This window comes from Bufo gargarizans, chromosome 2 (assembly GCF_014858855.1).
Source record: "Bufo gargarizans isolate SCDJY-AF-19 chromosome 2, ASM1485885v1, whole genome shotgun sequence".
NCBI lineage: Eukaryota > Metazoa > Chordata > Amphibia > Anura > Bufonidae > Bufo > Bufo gargarizans.
In genome coordinates, this window is record NC_058081.1 from 337921272 (window position 1) to 337946111 (window position 24840).

General features: G+C 44.8%; 1 protein-coding gene across 1 annotated transcript in view; it reads right to left on the reverse strand.

The window, feature by feature from the left end:
* Positions 1–407: 407 nt before the first annotated feature.
* Positions 408–24840, reverse strand: part of HCFC2 (host cell factor C2) — a 29764-nt gene continuing 5331 nt past the window's right edge. The window contains 15 exon segments of the mRNA XM_044277284.1: positions 408–2285; positions 3501–3783; positions 9883–10068; positions 11998–12138; positions 13034–13083; positions 14641–14841; positions 15156–15303; positions 16005–16078; positions 18537–18770; positions 18980–19165; positions 19287–19393; positions 20062–20146; positions 22435–22531; positions 22533–22644; positions 24211–24371. Coding sequence (XP_044133219.1) covers positions 2275–2285; positions 3501–3783; positions 9883–10068; positions 11998–12138; positions 13034–13083; positions 14641–14841; positions 15156–15303; positions 16005–16078; positions 18537–18770; positions 18980–19165; positions 19287–19393; positions 20062–20146; positions 22435–22531; positions 22533–22644; positions 24211–24371 — 2076 coding nt within the window. The 3' untranslated portion in view covers positions 408–2274.

A 24840-nucleotide genomic window follows, 5' to 3' on the forward strand; every position in this document is an offset into this window, starting at 1 on the left:
GACCCTAATTTCAATTTTCATATATGTAGTTACTAATAACATGATATTCCAGAATCCGTTACTATTAGACTGACTTACCCCATATTTAATAAGATTCAGCCCTTAGCAACCAGTCTGCATAAAACTACAATTTCACTATTCAGTTAAGATGGCCGCCACTGCCCTCACCCTGAGGCTAATCCTGCCTGCCCTCACTAGCCAGTAACAATAGCCCCCCAAAAGTGTCAGTAACCAGAGCCCTCCCCCTAAAGGGTTAATCTCCTGCAGCACAAAGGGGTCCTCTTACCACATGTTGCTGTCATTTATACACTGAGCAGACGGCAGATCTCCCTTCCCTGGTCTGCGCTGCTTCCACTCTGCCTTCTCCAGCTCTGCTGAGTGAGGGAGCGTCTGCCAAGCGCAGGGACAGGGAGAAGTGCACTGGCACTGTTATCAGCTGCTGGGGAGGACCTGGCTTTAATCATTTACTTACAGTCCCTGGCTATCAGTAATCTGACCTTGCAGGCTGCGTGGTTCTGCGTCCTTCAACATATAGACAGACCATGCATAGCAACCTGATTTTAAGCACAGATAAAAGTAGGCAGTACAGGGAACAAAACTGTGGAATTAAGGGGTAATTGAGTACACAGTGAAAAGTTGAAATAGGGCCACCAAGGAGATATTAATCACCACAATCCAATACTCCAAAAAAATAAATTAAAATGACAGTTATACTTTAAGGGATCCCCCGGAGTGGACACATTTCTCAGGGGTTCCCCAGCAATATTTTGCATGGAAATCACTGTTGAATGATTGATCCAAAGACACAGAAAAAAAGGGGTAATTTACTAATCAGAAAAACATCTATATTAGGCGTATTTCAGGCGCAGATTGCAGCGCAAAGGTTATTTGTGCCGCAATCTGTGACTTTTCCCTGCTCACGCCAGGTCTAAGAAAGTGGGTGCAGCACTTGAGGAGAAGGGGGCGGGCCGGCAGCCTGTCTCTTCATTATTTTCTACTCCTGTTTTAGGCTACTCTAAATCTACACCAGCTTCCTTGTGGTGGATCCACCGAAGTTATGTAGAGGACGGTGCCTCTACATATCTTTGGTCGACCACCGCCAGTGCAAGGCCTTACTTAGACCAGCGTCTAAAACGCCAGTCTTAAAAAAAATAACCCCCAAAGTTTCATCATATTGACTCAAGGATTTACATTCTTGTGCAAAACATAGTGTAGTAGTATACCCTCTGGTTTCAAAATGACAGCAGAAAAGCAACACAAATGAGTTAGACGGGGCGAATGCCGCACCGCAGATCCATCGGAAATTACTGAACACTACATGTGGATGGGACTTTCAATATGCCATCAAAATGTAGGGCAAAATCATAGGGCTTACTATGTTGCTGAATATGCTAAGATGTTTATGTACTGAGCTGATGGTAGCGGCAGAAGCAGTCTACATACAACTGGGCTGCTGACACAGGAATATTTTTACTCCCCAAAAGATTCCCGGAGAATCCACAGACTACAGGCTGCTGTTTACGGCGGTCAGAGGTTCCCTCCTGTAGCCAATGGGAAGCGTTCCATTATATACTAGTAAAGCAATTCCCTAATATAAGCTCAATACTGAATATATGCTTTTGTTACCAAACAGATCATAAATACATAATGACCAGGCAGCTGCAATATAAACCATTTTTGCATATGATTTTACATTTTACCCCCCAAAAAATATACCCCATTTAAAAGTGCAATACACATACACAGTCTACTGTAAACATACACTGTTAAAGGGTAGAAATAAAAAATTCTGATGTAACATCTTGTTACTCCCTAGTTATTCTTTCACGGAAAACTGGCAGGATACCCCTAGTTCAAGGGGAAGTGCTATGTGCCTACTGTATTGCACTAGAAGATCCCTCCCGTCCCTTTGCACCATTTTATTGCTTAAAACTAGGTACAAATATATGTAAGTGGTAAAAATAAATGGAAGCAAGAAGGCAGTTTCCAATTATTAGAAACTGTACCACGTAGTCCCACCTGAGTACATATCACTAACATGTATAATATAGTGAACATTTATAATAGAACATGAAAAAGTATATACTGTCATCATATATTTAGATCATATGTATATCTATACAAGTAGAGGCAGAATGAAAAAATAAACATTTGGAGATTTACAAAATCTTACAAAAAACTGAGACGCACAGCTCTAGTAAAAGACAATTCTTCCCAGCAAAGTGACAAACAGATCAGAACTGCCTTTCTCTTTATGATCTTCCACTTGAAGCCTCATGTTTTCTCTGGAAAAAAAACGGAAGAGCATTTAGATAGTTTAACATTAATCATGAATCACTCAAAGTAATGACTGCACACTAATGTGAACAGGTGAATGGGTTGCTGAATTGTGATTGACAGGTCTGCCCTAAAGTACTGTGACGCTGATAGAGAGATGAAACATTAAAGGGGTTATCCAACCCCTATAATGCCCCCCAAATTGCCCGGGGGGGGGGGGGGAGGAGTGTGGGGGGGGGGGGGGGGTGTAGTTCAGCCAATAGCAGGCCGCAACGGGAACGAGCCTCCCTGGCATCAACTGCAATGCTAGGGAGGATCGTTCCTGTCGCGGCCTGCTATTGGGCTGAGACTCCCGGCCCAGTCCCACCACCCCCGCCGGAAATTTTGATCCACGCGACGGGGAGGTGCATTAGAATTGACGCGGGTGCCAGGGTAAGTATGACCAGTATAAGGGGCCCAGGCATTTTGGGGGGCATTATAGGGGTTGGATAACCCCTTTAACTACTTGCATTCCCCATATAATATCTAGCATCTATACTTATGACTCTATATTTTTCCTGCTAAAAGTTTGGCAATAAACTGACAGCAATCCATAATAAAGGTCCAAAATGATTTTGGGTGGGGGCTCCCTGAACAGTCTGACACTATCCAATCAGTGCTGCCAGTGCAACATGCTTAAAGGGGGTTTCGGGAATAGTAGACTTTTAAGGGAAGGTCTCTAGCCTGCACTGCCTCCTTAAAGATTCATACTTACCTGCTCCCCGCTGCTCTGATCCTGCACACTGGCTCCCATTCCTAAATTTTCCAGTCCCCGGCTGGTTTTCTTGACATTTGGGGACACATCACTGCTGAAGCCAGTGGTTGGCTGTAGTGGCATACATGGCCATGCCCAGGCCCAGCCAGAAGAAAACAACCCAAGGACTGAAAGATGGAGGAAACGGGGTGGGAGTGGTGAGGAGCATGCAAGTATGAATCTTTCGGGAGGTGATGCGGCCTAGGGGCCTTCTCTTAAAAAAGTTAATATTCCCAGAAATCCCCTTTAATGTCTCAGTAAAATGCGTGTACAGTATTTTTGTAACAATGCAGAAAAATACTGTGGGTTGCCCCATATGGTCTTTTATTTAAAGATTTTGCCATACTATTAGAGGTTTCAAATAAGTTACGTGTCCTATGGCAGGGTATGTTCAGCAGTAAGAACTGTATTAGACAGGGCGGTTGCTCACCCTGGAGCCATCTAACTTGGATAGCAGGTCCATATCCCTTCTCATTCTTAGCAGAAATCCTGAATACCACCGCAGGCCGGGAGCTGCAGTCGACATGAGCATTTGCAAGCTGGGAAGCTGTTACAGTGCACGATGTCTCTAAGCCACTGTAAATCTTTACAAATGCTAGCTGGTTTTGAGCCTCGGGAAGAGAAGTGCGTATGGCTAGATATGCAGAATATTCTAATATATTTCCTGTTGGTGAAGAAGGCGATTCCCAGGAAATATGAACACAGTCTGCATTCTGCAAAGAAAACAGATATTTCTGTCAAAGCTAAATTTCTGTTAAATAATATATATATATTATATATATATATATATATATATATACACACACACACACACACATACATACACACACACACAGTCATGGCCGTAAATGTTGGCACCCCTGACATTTTTCAAGAAAATGAAGTATGTTTCACAGAAAAGTATTGCAGTTACACATGTTTTGCTATACACGTTTATTCCCTTTGTGTGTATTGGAACAAAACCCAAAAAGGGAGGGAAAAAAATAATAATAAATTTTTGTATAACTTACCAGTAAAATCTCTTTCTCGCTCTTCATTGGGGGACACAGAGACCATGGGTATAGCTATGTCCTCTAGGAGGCGTTGACACTAGTAAAGGCTGTTAGCTCCTCCCCTGGCAGCTATACCCCCTCCAGCCTGGAGAGAGAGCTTCAGTTTGTGAGAAGCAGTAGGAGAAGCAAGTAGGGATCGACCGATATTGATTTTTTTTAGGGCCGATACTGCTAATTTGTGAACTTTCAGGCCGATAGCCGATAATTTATACCAATATTCTGGGAATTTTCATTTTTGAAAAAATAAATAAAAAATTCCTACACAAATCTGCTGAAAATTTATGTTTATTGTTAATGTGTAGTTTTTTTTGTAAATCTTTCTTTTTCCTTTATACTTAATATTTTGGTGTTTTATTTAAAAAAAAAAAATTGATCCTAGATCTCTATCAGGGTGAATAGGAGCTCTCACTGTCCCTGCTGCTCTGTGCTTTGTGCACACAGCAGCATGGAGCTTACCATGGCATCCAGGGCTTCAGTAGCGTCCTGGCTGCCATGGTAACCGATAAGAGTCCCAGGATTACACTGCTGGGGCTTTGATCGGAGGAGCAGGGGAGAGGGGATCCTGTGGCCACCAATGTTTTTAATACTGGGGTGGGGTGGGGGGCGCACTGCGCCACCAATGATTAATACTGGGGGCACACTGCGCCACTAATGATTAATACTGGGGGGCGCACTGCGCCACCAATGATTAATACTGGGGGGCGCACTGCGCTACCAATGATTAATACTGGGGGGCTTTGGGGGGGTGCACTGCGCCACCAATGAAGATAAATCTCTCATTTATTCATATACAGGAGGCGGGAGCTGGCTGCAGAATGACATAGCCGGCTCCCGACCTCTATGAGCGGTAGCTGCGATCCGCGGCACCTGAGGGGTTAACTACCGCAGATCGCAGCTGTTGCTCATAGAGGTCGGGAGCCGGCTATGTCATTCTGCAGCTCCCGCCTCCTGTATATGAATGAATGAGAGATTTCTCTTCATTGGTGGCGCAGTGGCCACAGCTCCTCCCCTTCTCTTGTCCTCCCTCCTCTCATCGGCGGCAGCGGCAGCAGCAGCACAGGGGGAGGGAGACACTGCTTCCTTCTCCCCTGTGCTGCTGAGGGAACACGGAGAGCGCTGTCAGCAGCGCGATCTGTGTTCCCCATAAGCTATCGGAATATCGGCAAAACAGATACTGATCAAAATCCTGAATATCGTCCGATAATATCGGTAAAACCGATAATCGGTCGATCCCTAGAAGCAAGCCAACCAAAGAGAAAACACGTGGAAAACCAACCATGTCAAAGGACCCAACGGGGTCCAAACCAGCAACAGCTACAACTGTGGCCGGACAACAATACTGGGTGGGTCCTGTGTCCCCCAATGAAGAGCGAGAAAGAGATTTTACTGGTAAGTTTTACAAAAATCTCCTTTTCTCGCCTATATTCATTGGGGGACACAGAAACCGTGGGACGTTCAAGAGCAGTCCACGGGGAGGGAAAAACCACAGACCCATGGAAGCAAGCGTCCCTGCTGGTAGCTAAGAAACTGCCGCCTGCAAGACCTTGCGAGCTAAGCATAAGAATGCACCTGGAAAAAACTTTGTGAATGTGTGTAAGGAGGACCGGCCTCGTTACACAACTGCGCAGTTGAGGTGCGATGCCCCAGAGCCCAAGAAGCGTCCAGCGCTCAGTGGAGCGAGCCGTGACAGAGCCCAAGAAGTGTCCACCGCTCAGTGGAGCGAGCCGTGATACCCAAGGGTGGAACCCTGCTCCGGGCGCGGTATGTGTCAGCGCTTGCAGACCGAATCCAACGTGCAATCGCCCTTTGGAGGCCGCCAACCCCTAGCGAGGACCCTCCGGAGCGAGGGTTATCTGACAACGTCCAATAATGTAACTCCCTTCCATAGGGTGCGAAGGAAAGGGACAGGGAAGGAAGGACAATTACTTCATTGATATGGAAGTCAGAGACCACCTTCGGGAGAAGAAGGAATGGGCTGGAGAACTGCTGTATCCCTGAGAAGAACCAGGAAGGGGATCTTGCAAGAGAGCACCCCCAACTAAGACACCCGCCTGATGGATGTGATAGCCACAAGAAAAACTAACTTCCAGGACAGGAGCCGGAGTAAGAACTCCCGCAAGGGCTCAAATGGAGAAGACTGGAAGGCTGAGAGAACTACATACAGATCCCAAGGCTGTAAGGACGGTACAGAGGAACCGTATGAGCCGCTCCCTGAAGGAAAGTTCCCATGGGCACCAGGGAACCCAGAGTACGCTGGAAGCTGCCCCAGGACAGAAGCGCCAACACCTGACCCATCAAGGAACTAAGGGCTAAACCAAGGTCCAACCCTGAATATAGAAGGATAGGACCGTGGGGAGAGAAAAAAAACAGGAAGAGAGGGGATGTCCTGCCATTCACAGAAGCCCAGGAAGGACCTCCAGGTCCTACGATAGACCCTGGGTGATGCAGGCTTCCTGGCCTGAATCATAGTGCAGAAGACATCCGCTGAAAACCCTCTCCACGTCAGAACAGAGGTTTCAATAGCCACGCCGACATTGAAATGCAGATGTAAGACCGAACCCCGTGAAAGAAAGTCGTCTCTGAGTGGCAGTGACGTCTCCAGGAAGGAGAATGAGGTTAGCATACCACACGCTACGGGGTCAACTCGGAGCGACTAGGATTTGTCGGAATGTCCTCCATCTGGATCCTCCGTAGAACCCTGGGAAGGAGGAGAAGAAACGCGTAAGGAGGGAGAACTCCCACCAAGGAGAATCAGGGCGTCCCGTCGCACGCTTGCGGAACTCTGGATCTGGAGAAAAAAAAAGGCGGGAAGCTTTCGTGTAGATACAGTTAGCTCACCCAGACCCATGGAAGAGTCCCCGTAGAAGGAGAAATGTGGAGGGCGCCACAGCCCACCAGTCTGGACCGGATCGAGCCTGGAAAGGAAGTCCACCAAACTAATACCCTTTGCAAATGCAGATGAGGGAAGGTAGCAACGTAGGAACTACCAAGGCATGCGGGACGGCTATGAACCCTGAGCCAGAGGGGGAAAAGACAGGAGAAGAATAGACTAGGTTTGAGCCCATTCCCCGTCTGCGTCCGGCACTGTACCGAAGTAGCTAAGGACTAAGTGGCTGTGCAAAAACACCGCCTGAGGAGGAAGCCAAGCAAGGGGAGACGCACTGTATTGCTAGCCCCATACCCCAGCACAGGAGGGGGTCCCCGTGGAGGCCATCGAATTCAGTGTTAAAATAGTCCACCGCCTGACGAAAGAGCTGTGCATAGCTGTGCATTAAGAACCAAGCATGTAGTGGTAAGCAATACCGCTCCCACAGTAGTAGCCAGCGCTTGCCCAGTCAGCGCAAAACTGAGGGGGAGGCCTGAGACTATCCTCAGAAGCCACGTACCATACTGCCCCAGTGAAGTAGAGCTAACCTCAAAACTCTACCCGGAAGGGCGCTGAACAGGCGCAACTGCCAAGCTAGCTCCAGGGTAGGACCCCTACCTGAGGGGGATGTCCCACTGGAGTGACCACGAACTCGAGCATTAACGAAAATCTGCACCTGTGGAGTAGAACAAGCTGTAGGAGCTAAACCTGAGTGCCAGCATAACCACTTTCCCAGAGAAGGGGAAGTGGAGGATAGAGAATACAGAGTAAGTGAAACACTCAACTCGCTGGAACGTACTCACCATATATGTGCAATGGAGTACGCACTACGTATTGATGCGGACAATATCATGACCGACTGGAACAACGTAGGCCCATGGAGATGGGGGTACTCTAGGACACAAGTGATGCTAGGAACCCCCTGAGAAGACAGAAGATGTTATAACTATGCACAAAACCAGCACCAAAGGAAGGAATAGCCACCGTGTCCACTGGTGGCACCCATATAGCACTAGGGTAAGCGTGTCGGGAACCTGCAAGTACCGACTGTTGCCACGCCCCCTAGGAAATAAGCAAAGGCACCTCAAGCAGTGGTGCCGCAGACTGAAGCGCTCTCTCCTGGCTGGAGGGAGTATAGCTGCCAGGGGAGGAGCTAACAGCTTTTACTAGTGTCAACGCCTCCTAGAGGACATAGCTATACCTACGGTTCCTGTGTCCCCCAATGAATATGGGCGAGAAAAATGGGCTGGACAAAATTATTGCCACCCTTTCAAAATTGTGGATAAATATGATTGTTTTGAAGCATGTGATGCTCCTTTAAACTCACCTGGGGCAAGTAACAGGTGTGGGCAATATAAAAATCACACATGAAAGCAGATAAAAAGGAGAGAAGAGAACTTAGTCTTTGCATTGTGTGTCTGTGTGTGCCACACTAAGCATGGACAACAGAAAGAGGAGAAGAGAACTGTCTGAGGACTTGAGAACCAAAATATCAACAATCTCAAGGTTACAAGTCCATCTCCAGAGATCTAGATTTGCCTTTGTCCACAGTGTGCAACATTATCAAGAAGTTTGCAACCCATGGCACTGTAGCTAATATCCCTGGGCGTGGACGGAAGAGAAAAATGTATGAAAGGTGTCAACGCAGGATAGTCCGGATGATGGATAAGCAGCCCCAAACAAGTTCCAAAGATATTCAAGCTGTCCTGCAGGCTCAGGGAGCATCAGTGTCAGCGCGAACTATCCGTCAACATTTAAATTAAATAAAGAGCTATGGCAGGAGACCCAGGAGGACCCCACTGCTGACACAGAGACATAAAAAAGCAAGACTACATTTTGCAAAAACGAACTTGAGTAAGCCAAAATCCTTCTGGGAAAACGTCTTGTGGACAGATGAGACCAAGATAGAGCTTTTTGGTAAAGCACATCATTCTACTGTTTACCAAAAACGGAATGAGGCCTACAAAGAAAAGAACACAGTACTTACAGTGAAATATGGTGGAGTTTCATTGATGTTTTGGGGTTGTTTTGCTGCCTCTGGTACTGGGTGCAAGGCATCATGAAATCTGAGGATTACCAACGGATTTTGGGTCGCACTGTAGAGCCCAGTGTCAGAAAGTTGGGTTTGCGTCTGAGATCTTGGGTCTTCCAGCAGGACAATGACCCCAAACATACGTCAAAAGGCACCTAGAAATGAATGCAACAAAGCGCTGGAGAGTTCTGAAGTGGCCAACAATGAGTCCAGATCTAAATCCCATTGAACACCTGTGGAGAGATCTTAAAATTGCTGTTGGGAAAAGGCGCCCTTCCAATAAGAGCGACCTGGAGAAGTTTGCTAAGGAAGAGTGGTCGAAAATTCCGGGTGAGAGGTGTCAGAAGCTTATTGATGGTTATAGGAAGCGACTGATTTCAGTTATTTTTTCCAAAGGGTGTGCAACTAAATATTAAGTTAAGGGTGCCAATAATTTTGTCCAGCCCATTTTTGAAGTTTGGTGGGACATTATGTCCAATTTTCTTTTTTTCCTCCCTTTTTTGGTTTTGTTCCAATACACACAAGGGGAATAAACATGTGTATAGCAAAACATGTACTGCAATACTTTTCTGTGAGAAATACTTTATTTTCTTTAAAAATTTCAGGGGTGTCAACATTCACGGCCATAACTGTATGTATGTATGCATGTATATATATATATATATATATATATATATACACACACACACACACACACACACACACACACACACACACATATACATACATACATATACACACACACACAAACATACATATAAAGAGTAATTCAGATTGAAGAAAACATTCTTCATGTATACATCCAACAAAAATACAGTATGTGAACAGAGCCTTACACCTCTAAGCATCTCTGATGTCTTACCTTTGCGACTTTAACGGAAGACGGAGCCCCAGGAAATCCAGGAATACATGTCTTAAACTGACTGATCTTACTGAAAGCTCCAATTCCACGTCCATTTATTGCAGCCACTCTAAATCTGTACACACTTCCGGGACACAGGTCATGTTTCTTCAACATAGTGTAGTCAGATAAGTCGACATCTGCAGCCTATAAAGAGAAGAATACATAGCAACTAAAAGGTAAGTGAAATGTTAGTCAGCAGGTGTGTAAGAAACAGGATAATCTGGTGGTGAAGGATACCGGTCCAACATAGTATCTACATAGACGTTGATCCTATCTGGCTCTATGATACAGATCTATGCAGAACTTTCCATCATAAGAAATCAGGATACTGCCCTAAAATTACTGCCTGCAGACCAGTACCTCTGCCTTAGATATCCCTTTTTCACACCCCCTGTCTATTCCAGCATGTTCCACCAGTGGACTCATAGCTAGCTCATTAGGGAAAACAGTGTAGAGGCATCAACTATATGAGTTAGGGCTCATACACAAGAATGTGTGCCGCCCGTGACGTGCATTGGGTAGCGCAAACTGGCACAGACGGATGCAGACTCATTCAACTTAAATGTGTCCGTGATCTGCCCGCACTGCAAAAAAATAGAGCAATTCTATATTTTGTAGCGGTGAAGAGGAACGTACAGAAAACCGACAGAAGCACTCCATAGTGCTTCCGTGGGGTTCAAGTGAATGGGTCTGCATCCGTGATGCGGTGTGCACACGTCCAGGACCTGTATATTGCAGACCGGCCATTTGCGGGCCGCAATACAGACACCAGCCAACAATGGTCGTGAGCATGAGGCCTTAGGCAGTGAATAGCTTCATTGGGGACCTTTCAAATACAAAATGGATTCAGACATGAAAAGTCACAAAATGCATTTGTGGATACAAAAATAAAGCGGAGAAACATGTCTTTCCTTTATAGTTTCCCTAAACTCATGTGTGAATCGTGCCTGACATTGCGCCTGTCTCATTTTAAGACCGGCGGAGGTGGACTCTGTCTTGTATCTGACACAAGCAGCTAAGTGACCATTTACAGACTATACTAATTGTGGCGAAACCAACCTTGCCACTGGGTTTTGGAGAGGCCTGTTTACCAGCCTCTTGCCTCAGGATTATGGCCCATACTAACTTTAAAGGAGAAGACAGACCGGCCGCACAGCTTAAATCTGTCTTTGGAATTGTATTGTATGTTATGTGAGGGCACCCAGATAGCTAATTTAAGTGTATTCGTGTAGTCTGAGTGCCATTCATCTAATGATATGCACTCAGACTTGAGCTATCTGGGGATATGTTAAATGTCTGTGTTTACTGTAAGGGTTGTGACATTGTATGTTTAAATGGTGATTTCTGTCCTGTTGTCCCCACATGTGTATTGGCGATTTCCCTTTGTCCTGAGAGAGATAATTGAATTGCTCCTCGGGTGTCTCCAGGGCAGAGAGGAGGAAACCATGATGCATTGTGGGGATGTATTGTGTCTGTGTATCCTGAATTGCTGCATATCTGTCCTGTGTCACAGTCTCCATTCTGGTCCCCTAGGGGCGTGTCCACCAGATGGGGACCTGCATAAATAGGGGCGGGTAGCCCTCAATAAAGAGTTGCTGTTTTTACATTCAACATAGAGCCTCGTCTCATGTGTGTGGGGATTGCTATACGTGTATACTCCCCTGGCTATTACTCCTAGCTCTTGTAAGAGCTGTTCCTGGTTCCTGTGGTGGTATCGGTGTCGAGCGGAGTGCTTGGAGTCCCCGGAAGGCACTAGGAGCATCTATCAACGGAGTTACACAGTCGGGGTGTCGGGTGATCCACTAATAGTTTCAAGCTTATTGGTGGAGTATGAAAAGCCAAGTGGCCGTGGTAATGTTAAAAAAAACCTGATATCAGTGCAAATTAGTCCAATGTAAGAACAGTTCTCCAGGCAAATAACTATGCCTGGAGAATCCCAATAACCAATTACAGGATCGGCAAGAAAATTCACAGAAAATCAGTCCTTCTCATACAGGTTCAGGCTTTTGATTGCCGTACCATGAACAGACTAGTGACTGTAACCATATAACGCAGACAACACATAGATGGTACCTTGTCTCTAGGACTCTGACTGCTGTCTGGAAGTATAAAGAAGTGCGTGACCACGGCACTATTGCTCTGGAAGATTCCAACATCATACCATTGCAGCAAACCATTCTTCAACGCAGACTGCTCCCCAGTTTGACCATTCATCTGTTAGAAAACCACAAATAACACCCTTAGCGAGGCTATACATAATCCGAGGTTCTTTCGATTTCTGGAAAGGGCAGTATGTCAGGATGGTGAGGGAATTCTTCTAGTTGTCCAGTTAAAAAGAATCCTTCTACAAAAAGGCAATACTGAAAATCACTGAAAAACGCCTTGCCGAAGCCCACAGTATGCCCCAGCACTGCGAGAGAGACGGGTCCGATGTTGCTTGCTGCCCCCGCCTCCAGTTGACAGAGGCGTGGGAGGACGAGGACAGCAAGCCTCATCGGACTGATCTCCATCGCAGCACTGGCAGGCACTGTGATCTTCAGCAAGTACTGACTGCCATCACAGAAGTGACAGACTGCTGTCATTTCACTGCTATCTGTCACTAGCCTATGCTGCAGCACAGTGCAGGGGCTAGGTTCCCATTAAAAGGGAATTTGTCACCTTGGAAGAGCTGTTATAGAGCAGGAAGAGCTGATCTACAGTTTTAGGAGAAAAGATTTAACATAACTTGTCATTTTTTTCATTCCCTATCTACCTTCACAACACCACCTCCGAGATTTCCAGGAAAAACACATGCATTTTCTCCAGATCCATATACTACTTGCACCAAAATGGAGACAAACAGCACAGCTGAGATTTTGTTTGATTCTATATATATATATATTTTTTTTTAATAGGGGTAATCCAGACCCCAACCGATAAAAACTTCCAACATGTCAAATGTTTTTAAAATAATAGGCTTTATGCAAGTACCAACCATCCCCGTGCCATCCCTGATAAAAGGTGTTTGGATGATCTATACTTTTGAAGAGCAGAGATCATGGATTCCACCAATATAATCTTCTGAAATGCGTCCTGAAATTTACTATTCAGAAAAAAATAAAAAACTTACCGAGGTGCTCTTTGTCTGGGAAGGGCACTGTTCCCTTGAAGATAATGCAGCTAGATGGAAAGAAACAAACTGGATGAGACAAGACCGCAGTCTTACCATTTATACAGCATGTCCACAAAGATTAGCAGTTAGAACAGCCGCTGAGATTACATACCCTGTTTATCAGTAGAAAATCCACTAACTTTGGTCTAGTTTTTTTTTTGTTATGGGGACACTTAATTTAACTAGTCCAAACTTAAGCTAGCACTGTTTTCTAGAATAAAGGGGGCATTAAAGGGGTTTTCCGTGATTTCAGTCATCAATATTTGATTGGTGGGGGTCCGATTTCTAGCTGTTTTAAAGTACCGCAGCATTTGGGCAAATGCTGCAGGCTCTTCATGGTCCACCAGGAGCAGCAGCATACATTGCATAGCAGCTGTATTGGTATTGCAGCTCAGTCCCACTTACTTAAATGAGCACAAAGGCTATGTGACCAATGAACGTGGCGTCACAAGCTCGGCAAGAGGCTGCAGTGTTAACCCCCTCACACAGCTGCTCAGCATGGCTGACATCCCCACCGATCAGATATTGATGACATATCCTGGGGATAAGCCATCAATATTTAACTTTTAGAAACCCCCTTTTAAAGTTCAAGTGTATGAACAGTAATTAACAAAAAAATGTAAGGCGTTTTCTCACTTCAACAAATGGCATTTATCATGTAGAGAAAGTTAATACAAGGCACTTACTAATGTAATGTGATTGTCCATATTGCTTCCTTTGCTGGCTGGACTCATTTTCCCATCACATTATACACTGCTCGTTTCCATGGTTACAGACCACCCAATAATCCAGCAGTGGTGGCTGTGCTTGCACACTATAGGAAAAAGTGACAGCCTCTAGATTGCAGGGTGATCATAACCATGGAAACGAGCAGTGTATATAATGTGATGGAAAAATGAGTCCAACTAGCAAAGGAGGGAGGCAATATGGATAACAATACATTAGTAAATGTCTTGTATTAACTTTTTCTACATGATAAATGCTACTTGCTGAAGTGAGACGACTCCTTTAAGTTAATGGCTATAAACTCCTTCAGGAGTGATCTACTCATTTTGGCCTAAAAATCATTTTTGCAATTGCTCTCATCTTAGTCCCATCAGACGACAGCTCATGTAGAACTCTGACTCCTGACACCATAAACACTCATGTAAGCCATATTCTTTTCATAAAAAAAAAAAAAAAAAGGAGAGGTGAGGAGATTAGAGATAAGAGCTCTGTATGAGCCGGCATCTAACAGGACTCCAAGTTAACAGAAAGTGACAGTCTGCAAATAGACTGAAATTTAAACCCTGTAACAGCAAAACTGCCAATTTTTTTTTTAATAAAGACGATTTTCAAAAGTGAGTAAAATGCAAGCATAAAAAAGGCGTGTAGGTGTCCATAGCCTTTACATTAATATTAAAACAAATAAAAATGAATCAAAACTAAAGCACAAAGTAGAAAATGTACACCACAGCCTGTAATAATATACATACAATAGAAATATAATGTTCATGTTTACCCTGAATTTGACAGCTTTGACAAACAAATGGCTGAAAATACAGGATGTGAAACTTGTTTCAAACCTTCAGAGTGTGTACTGAATGTAGTTAGTGAAGTTTCATCTCTAATAAGTGCCCCATTTGTACGTGATGACTCAGTTTTAATGCTCTGCTGGGTTACCATAGATTGTGCACTGGAGACAATACAGGATGCAGAAACCTCAGGAGTTAACAATCCTATGTCCAAGTCATGCACATCATTCAATTTAGATGATGTATGAAGACCTAGGACACAAAGTAAACGACAACCCATTAAACGTGTCTTTCACTGCACTCTCAAACCAAAAAGGTACATTTTAAAGCAAATGCAAAGCTTCTCTATGAATGGTTTACACCGCAAACCATGTTTACAAGGTACCAGTGAGACCTCCATTATCCTGATTGTTAGCGTCACGCCCCAAACACACATTTTGGTACCCTTACTATCAGCCTATATATGGGATGCGTTTAGGGTTCCTCCTGGTGCACCTTGTAAAACATTCCTCATGCTTGCCCAACACATGCAGGCCATTACGTCTCCACACAACCACTCCTCTCACCTGCCGATTTTGATCCGGGTGATGTTTTTATTTTGCCATTTAGCTCTGCATGCCCACTGGAAAGTGTCTGCTTGTCAGTCAGAGACTCCTTCATGTCCTCAACTTCTTGGTCTGAAGCACTATGCTGCACATACATTGATGTAGACACCTAGGAAATTAGAAAGGAACAGGTAAAGGCAAATTGGACATTACAATACCAAAATGCAGAAAAGGGGTATTCCAATCTAAAACATCTATTGCATACACGTAGGGTATGCCATAAATGTCTGATACATGTGTGTAGCACCTCAGGAACTCAAACCTATCAGATAGGTGAGAGGAAGTCTGATATAGGATAGACCAGGCATGCTCAACCTGCGGCCCTCCAGCTATTACAAAACTACAACTCCCAGCATGCCCGACCAGCCTACAGCAGGGCATTGTGGGAGTTGTAGTTTTACAACAGCTGGAGGGCCGCAGGTTGAGCATGCCTGGGATAGACAATTGGAAGGTCAAATGTGTTCCTGACAGTAAATGTTGACAAGTTTTGAAAACGGACTGCACATGGATGACGCCCATGTGCTGTCCGCTTTTCTCAGGAACCCATTCGCTTGAGCGAATGTGCATTGTGGCAAAATCTGAGTTCATTGTTTATGTGAACTGATCTATTGACATTAATGGGTCGGTGTTCAGTCCAGGTGCTTTCCGTTCTACACTTGGACTTCACCTGGACGGGCAAACTGTTTGTCTGAATGGGCCCTTAAAGTCACTACAGAATTAAAATCTGTCTTCTTGAGGAAATTAAGCAACTCACTTCAAAGATTGAACAGAAAATAGTCCAGATCATTGAGACATACTATAGAGGCTCACCTGACTGGTCAGTCCGCCGGTGTGTTGTTGACAAATGTCCACTCTGACCTCAGGAGATGCAGGGCTGTCCACACCTGGTTTACCAATATTTTAGAATGTTATATATGTTACTATATTCTCTATTATGCATACTCTAGAAAAAATCCAGTAGAAGACCTTCCCACTACTTACTAATATCGTTACTAGCATATCATAAAACACATTGCATGAAAAGCCCCATGCTTACACTGTGGTGATTAACCCGTAGAGGACCCGCGCCGTACATGTACGGCACAGATGTCTGTGACTTAAGGACCTGTGATCGGGCGGGTGCAGGAGATGCGCCTGCCTGATCCGCGGCAGGGGTCCGGCAGTCACTGATAGCCGGACCCCTGCTCCATGCGCCGGCATCGGTGAAATCACCGATGCCGGCGCATTAAACCTTGATGTGCCGCAGTCAGTGCTGACCGCGACACATGCGATGTCCTTGCAGGTATCGGAGCTTCCATCGGGTCCCCGTGCTGCTGTCACAGGTACCCGATGGCAGGAAAGGCAGCCCGATGCCTTCCTTAGGTATCATGGCTGCCTTCCGGGAGAGCCTGTGAGATCCAGCCCCCTGGATCTCACAGGCAAACAGGCTGTAAGTGTATTACAGTGTGTAATACACTTACAGTCAATGCATCACAATACAGGAGTATTGTCATGCATTGTAAAGGAGATCAGACCCCCAAAAGTTAAAGTCCCAGAGTGAGACAAAAAAAAAAAAAAAAAAAAGTGTCCTTTTCCCAAAATAAAGCAAAAAAAAAAGTTAAAAAAAAAAATGTAAAAAAGTAAAGTAGACAAATTAGGTATCACCGTGTCCGTATCGACCGGCTCTATAAAAATATCACATGACCTAACCCCTCAAAAAAAAAACACTGTAAAAAATTAAAACGGTGTTGAAAAAGCCATTTTTTGTCACCTTACATCACAAAAAGTGTAATAGCAAGCGATCAAAAAGTCATATGCACCCCAAAATAGTGCCAATCAAACCATCATCTCATCCCGCAAAAATGATAGCCTACCTAAGACAATCGCCCAAAAAGTGAAAAAAAATAAACTATGGCTCTCAGACTATGGAGACACTAAAACTTTTTTTGTTTCAAAAATTAGATCATTGTGTAAAACTTACATAAATTTAAAAAAGTAGAAATATTAGGTATCGCCGAGTCCATAATAACCTGCTCTATAAAAATATCACATGACCTAACCCCTTAGTTGAAAACCCTAAAACAATATATAAAAACGGTGTAAAAAAAGCCATTTTTTGTCACCTTACATCACAAAAAGTGTAATAGTAAGCGATCAAAAAATCATATGCACCCTAAAATAGTACCAAACAGTCATCTCACCCTGAAAAAAACTGAGCCCCTACACAAGACAGTCGCCCAAAAAATAAAAAAAACTTCGGCTTTCAGAATGTGGAGACACTAAAAAAATTTTTTTTTTTTCAAAAATGCTTTATTATGTAAGACTGAAACAAAAAATATAGCCATATTTAGTATGGTCACGTTCGTAACATGCTCTATAAAAATACCACATGATCTAACCTGTCAGATGAACGTTGTAAATAAAAAATATAAACAGTGCCAAAACAGCAATTTTTTGTTACCTTGCCTCACAAAAAGTGTAATATAAAGCAACCAAAAATCATACCCTAAAAATGTACCCTAAAATAGTACCAACAAAACTGCCACCTTATCCCGTAGTTTCCAAAATGGGGCCACTTTTTTGGAGTTTCTACTCTAGGGGTGCATCAGGGTGGCTTCAAATGGGACATGGAGTCAAAGAAACAGTCCAGCAAAATCTGCCTCCCAAAAACCATATGGCATTCCTTTCCTTCTGTGCAATGCCGTGTGCCCGTACAGCGGTTTACGACCACATATGGGGCGTTTCTGTAAACTACAGAATCAGGGACATAAATATTGAGTTTTGTTTGTCTGTTAACCCTTGCTTTGTAACTGGAAAAAATTGATTAAAATGGAAAATCTGCCCAAAAAGTTAAATTTTGGAATACCTTGAGGGGTGGTTTCTATTATGTAAGCCTCACAAAGTAACTTCAGACCTGAACTGTCCTTAAAAAGTAGGTTTTGGAAATTTTCTGAAAAAAATCAAGATTTGCTTCTAAACTTTTAAGCCCTCTAACGGACCCAAAAAATAAAATGGCATTCACAAAATGATCCAAACATGAAGTAGACATATGGGGACTGTAAAGTAATAACTATTTTTGGAGCGATTACTATTATAAAAGTAGAAAAATAGAAATTTGGAAATTATTTTTGACTCAATTTTACCACTGTCATGAAGTACAATATGTAATGAGAAAAAAAATCTCAGAATGGCCTGGGTAAGTAAAAGCGTTTTAAAGTTATCACCACATAAAGTGACACATGTCAGATTTGCAAAAAATGCCATGGTTCTTAAGGTGAAAAATGGCAGGGTCCTGAAGGGGTTAAAGCTCATCTTGGGTAAGGACAATTATACTATCTTATTTTAATACTGTTTTTTTCTTACTTTCTTCAAACCGCTGTGGGCACATAAGACCGCTCTGTGAATGCAGTGGGCCAGCACGTGCAGTGGATGTGATTTCACTGAGGGGAGCAGGCTTTCCAGCACCAGTTGTCCCCGGTGATTCTGGACACAGTTGCAGAAGATACCCTTCAACGGTAGGTAGCTCGTTCCATTTCACATGAAAGGAATTTGTGGTGGCCAATACCAGCTGCACCGGTGAAGGTGGAGGAGGCTTTTCTGAAATAGAAACATATTCATGTATACTGTATAAAATTGCAGATGTACTGAAATAAACATGGGAGAATCAGAGAATATCTTTTGCCACATTTTACGTATAAAGGTCCCTGCCAGCAGTTTATGCTGCCCTGTAAGAGGGTGACAGATATCAGCATAAACAAATCATAAATATGATCTAGTAATAAAAACAGTGTTGGTCATGCAGCTACCTGTGTCGATGTACCAAAGGTCTTTGCAACAAACTTGGCAATTCCACGCCTTTTTGTAGCCATCCCTTCCGCTCCAGATATATAAACGTTTCCCAATTGTGATGGCACAGTGTCCTGCTCTGGGCCACGGCCAATCCCTTCTATCTTCCGAAGAGTCTGGCATTAAAGTTGTCCACTTCATGGAGTCTAGACAGTAGCGAAAGAAAAGGATAAGTCAAAATGCATATAGAGTCCACCCGGAATACAATATATGAAAATCATACACATACCGGACACACAAATATGTTGGAAAATAATTAATACAGACCTAGATCCAAAAAGGAAAAGGAGTTGGTGCACTTCCACTGGCTCTCTTGGGAGGGTGGGCTATCGCCTTCTAACGTCTGTGGGACCCAGCCACCAAAAACATACATTCTAAAACAGACCACAGAATGAACGTCATTACTCACCCTTTGAATATATTTCTTAAAGGAGTTATCCAGGCCTGTATCTAACAAGACTCTTTCAGCTAACCTGGGAAGGAAAGACACTGAGCAGTACTTATACTTCCATCGCTCTGCCAGTTCTAGGATTCCAACTGGGATCACAGGAATGGCCGACTGGCTGTGTGTGGGCTCTTCTTTTGATGTCCGGACCAGATGAGCTCCTCTTTCTTCTGGTTCAGCTGCATAATTTAGAAGGAGCTGAACAGGAAGAAAGAGGAGCTCATCCAGTCATGACATAGGAAGAGCGGTCACGTGATCCCAGCCAGGGAAGCAAAATGGAAGGGTAGGTACTGCTCAAAGTGAATTCTCTCCACAGTTTAGATGAGGCTTTTTATATACAGGCCCACAAAATGCCTTTAATTATATACCTCAATGTAAAAAAACTAAATAATAATAAGTAAAGGGGCAAGACATTACCATTTGGTCCTGGGTTCCACCCCCACATTACAACTGATCTCTGGTGGTCCCGGAAGTGGGATACCCTATGACCTTGTCATTATCAGAAGACCTTTATAACAAAATAGCGAATTGTCTACAGTGGACTCAGGAAGCAATGAAATTAAAATAAAATGAGTCAATTTAAAAGACTGAACTTACCTATTTCCTATAACATTGGCAGTATGAAGACTTCTGGCTAAAGGAAACACTCCTTTGGCCTCTGGACTGCTCCACGTCATGGTCTCTACAAGAAGCATTAAAATATTAAACTGTTCAAGACCACAAACTGCAAAACACAAGCTTATACTACATGGCCACGGAAGGTGGACACACTTTGTGATATGTCTGGAAAGTCATACCACTACCACAGAAGGGACAAAATGGTTCTGAGGCAGCTCTAAAAAAAAAGCCGCAATCTCAGCTTCTGCATATGCTTTTTTCTTTAACACCCCCGTTTGCCACTTGAATTTACCCTTCTTTTTATGAAACACTGAACAAAGCTGAGAGGACCCAGCAGTAGAAATGCACAGCTTATCATGTTTAATATGGGAATACCCCTTCAACAGCTCAATCTGCTATTCCCACACGTCCCACAGACTAGGAGATAGTTAGCTATGGTTTTGCAGCCAACTCTCCTGTGTTCGGCTACTCGCATTGATGTGCACAAGAGAGGACATATTCTCATGACCGCTGCAGGTCCCAGTGGTTGGACTCCCCACCTCCACAAAATCCTTAAAGGGATTCTGTCACCTCTCATAACACAAATTCAGATTTTAAACCAGTCATTAGGGGTGGGCGGTATAGGCGATATGCAATATAAATTTGGGCGCGCCATTTTCTCCTGAGCCGGCTGGCACAGTGGAGGGAGTCCCTCCCTCCCCACTGTGCGCGGCTGCCGCTGAACACCAATGGGGACAGAGTAGGAGGAGGAGGGGAGGGACTGTGGCCACTGCGCCACCAATGAATGTGCTGGCCATATCCCACGGGGTCCCCCTCATCATTGGTGGCAGCCTCCGATCTGCCCCCTCTGGTAACGCAAACCCACCCCCCCTCCCTCCCTCCCCAGTATTAATCATTGGTGGCAGTGGCCACAGGGTCCCCCTCCTCCCCCCATCATTGGTGGCAGTGGGCAGTTCCGATCGGAGTCCCAGCAGTGTAATTCTGGGGCTCCGATCGGTTACCATGGCAGCCAGGAGTCACGCTACTGAAGCCCTGGCTGCCATGGTATGTTAGTGAGCAGCTTTATACTCACGTGCGCCGTGGCCGCCGGGCGCTCCTTCTCCTGTCTGTGCGGCGGATTGCTAATGCTTACAGCATTAGCAATGCGCCGCACAGACCTATGAGAAGAAGGAGCAACCGGCGGCCACGGCGCACGTGAGTATAATGCTGCTCACTAACATACCATGGCAGCCAGGGCTTCAGTAGCGTGACTCCTAGCTGCCATGGTAAGCGATCGGAGCCCCAGAATTACACTGCTGGGACTCCGATCGGAACTGCCCACTGCCACCAATGATGGGGGGAGGAGGGGGACCCTGTGGCCACTGCCACCAATGATTAATACTGGGGGGGGTGGGTTTGCGTTACCAGAGGGGGCAGATCGGAGGCTGGGAGGCAGATCAGAGGCTGGGGGGGTGGCAGATCAGAGGCTGGGGGGGTGGCAGATCAGAGGCTGGGGGGGGTGGCAGATCAGAGGCTGGGGGGGGGTGGCAGATCAGAGGCTGGGGCCATGGTCAGCTCCCTGCTGTTGTGTGCACAAAGCACAGGGCAGCAGGGAGAGTGTAAAGTCTTATTCACCCTAATAGAGCTCTATTAGGGTGAATATGACAAGGGTTCTAGCCCTTAAGGAGGCTAATAGTTATTAAATAAAAAGTAAAAAAAAAAAAAAGTTTAAACACCCCCCCCCTCCCATATAGAAAACAATATATCGCAATATATATCGCACATGCTTAAAATTATATCGCAATATAGATTTTAGGCCATATCGCCCACCCCTACCAGTCATGCTCCGCAGATTACCTTGAATCGGCTTTGCTGTTCTATACTGTAATCCGTCCAGTAGTTTTGCTGAAAAACGACTTTTATAATTATGCTAATTAATCCTGAAGGTGCCCAGAGGGGCGTTATGTTCCACTTTGTGTGCCCAGTAACGCCCTCCTGCAGTGCCCAAAACGCCTTCCTCCTGAAGCCCTAACCGCCCACAGCGTCTCATCCCTCTCCTCCCCCTCCCTGACGGCCGAGCGAAGTCTCGCGCAGACGCAGTACCCAGTGCGATTTGCTGGAGACCGAGGGCAAGAGCTTCATCGTCGTCACTGGGCATGCGCTGAGCCCAGTGACGTCCGATGCTCACTCTTCCCTCATTCTCCAGCAAATCGCACTGGCGCAGCCCTCAGTGGGTACTGCGTCTGCGCGAGACTTCGCTCGGCCGTCAGGGAGGGGGAGGAGAGGGATGAGACGCTGTGGGCGGTTTATAGACAGCTGACTAGCCCTGCTTCCTCCCACCAGAGTAAGTGTATGAGTCTGTATATTGCTCACCAATATCTAGTTCCCAAAGATCACTGAGCCGACATCCAGACATTCCACCAAAAATATATAGCTTTGATTTTCCACGATCCTTCCTGCTGTATATCACTGCTGGAATGGGACTCCCGTGGGCTAGGAGGGGCACCTTTCGTCTGTGGTATACTCCAGCCCACAACTCCACTTCCTTGACGTAAATCAAGCTCATAAAAGTCATTCAGGTACCTTGCAGAGGAGATATTGAGCGCGGATTAAATAATAAATACATTAGGCTTATAGGACACAATTCACACAGGCAAAAAAAACTCAGCTGTAGGCATTCACGTACTGGCAAAGAGCTGGGATGATGAAAGGAGCTGCAGGAAAGCATGTCTAAGGATATGTTCCGACGTAGCAGCTGAGCGTTGGCTGAGAATTGCAAAAACTGCATGGTTTTTCCATGAACTACTGCAGTTTTCAGTGTACATCAACTGTGCCAAGTGCGGCAATTTACAGTAAAATGGCATGCGTTTTTGTCACGCTCATGTGTGGGAGGAAAACACCACACAGAGCATAGGAGGGAAAGGGGATACCAGAATAAGGCCTGGAAACTAATGAAGGAAGATGGACACCTCCTAGAGAAACCCTAACTCCAGTCCTGACCGACTACTAGTACGAACAGGCCCCAAAGGTAGGCAAGTTAATACACCGGATACCTAATATCCTATCTCACCCTATAGGACCCTGGAACTAATGTCAGGACGGAGTCTATCTGTTCCTCCAAAGGGAAGGATGAACAGGAGTCTCCCTGAGGCCTAATGACAAACAACTGGGAAAGGCAACACACACACACACACACACACATATATATATATATATATATATATATATATATATACACACACAAAATACAAAAGGGAAAGGAAATACTTAATGAAGCTTTGGTAGCACCAGGAACTCAGCCGAGAACCAAACACAAGCTAACCACAAGTCCACAGAAGCTATAAACCACATAGCATAGTGGGAGAAACAAAAATCAATAGAGAAGGTAAAATGACCACAATAGCCACACCTGGGGAAAGAAGGGCAAGCACCAGAAACAACACAGACGTCATTTGATCCAAAAGTAAAACATGTCAGATCAAACCACGTGTTGCCAGTCTCACAGATCTCCTGACACCTGTCTCGGGAATGTCCGTATGTCTCGGTACGTCCGTGACTGTTTTTTGCTACGCAGCCAGCTGCTACATCTAAATGTATACTTAGCCCAATGGGCTGTTGCCCAGACCCCCATTCATCAACCTTTGCTGTATCAATGCATGGGGTAAATGAGTTGCAAAAATAAGGGATATTGCACAAAAAACAATAGGTACACACTACAGAGATGCAAAATTTTAACACTAGCCAGCCGATAAAGAGAGAGGTTCACTTTAAGGAAATACACACAATTTGCAGAATAAATATGAGAAATATTACTTTATGGCAGTAACATTTAGGTTAAAGTGGCATTCTGGTTAGAGCAGGTTATCCCCTAGCCACTGGTTAGACTGGTGTGGGTCCATCGGCTCCTCACAGATTTTGGAGTATAGATGGGCGGCGGTGCATGTACACAGCTATCTACGGCAGTCCAACAGAGATGAATGGACCGGTAGAGTGCATGTTTGACCACTGTTCCATTCCAACGGGGGGACAGGGGACCCCACCAATCTGTTATCCCCTGTCCAGTGCACAGAAGATCACCTGTTCTAACCAGAATATTATTGCCAACTGTTAGGTGCACAGTACAGCAGAATGACATGACACATGATGTACCTGGGAATATTGTTATTGTTGTCTTCGCTCTCATTGGCAAGGCCACCAAACAAATAACATTTATTGCCATAGAGAGAAAAACTGTGCCCAAGACGGGGACAGGGCAGGGACCCACTGGGTAAAGGGTGAGGTTTCAACTTTTTCCATAGCCAACGGCTTGCCTTAGGAAAAACAATTAAAAAAAGACAATGGAGAGTTAATAATAATAATCATTTTAGGCTAGTGGCCCAGTATGGGGATGCAGAAAGTGTTTTCATCTCTGCATTTCAAAAAACTTTTTTCTGTCAATATAGCTAACTAGCACTATTTTGGGGTAAAGGGTATTTGTTAACTTTCAGTCATTTTTTGGGACCAACGGTAGAAAAAAAAACAGCATACAGTTTCTGTATTGTGGTGCATTATGCATGAAAAACAACGCGTTTCGGAGACAATTCCCCTACCTACTTACATACCTGTAAACCTGAAGAAAGAGAATTATATCTCTGAAATGCGTTGTTTTTCGCAATAAAAATAATCCATTAATCGCATGACAGTTGATGTGGTCCTTTTTACACCTCGCGGTTCACCATTCTTAACTCTACTTGTCTCTTTGGAAGACTGGGCGCCTGTCCTTGAAGGTTAAGGGACGGT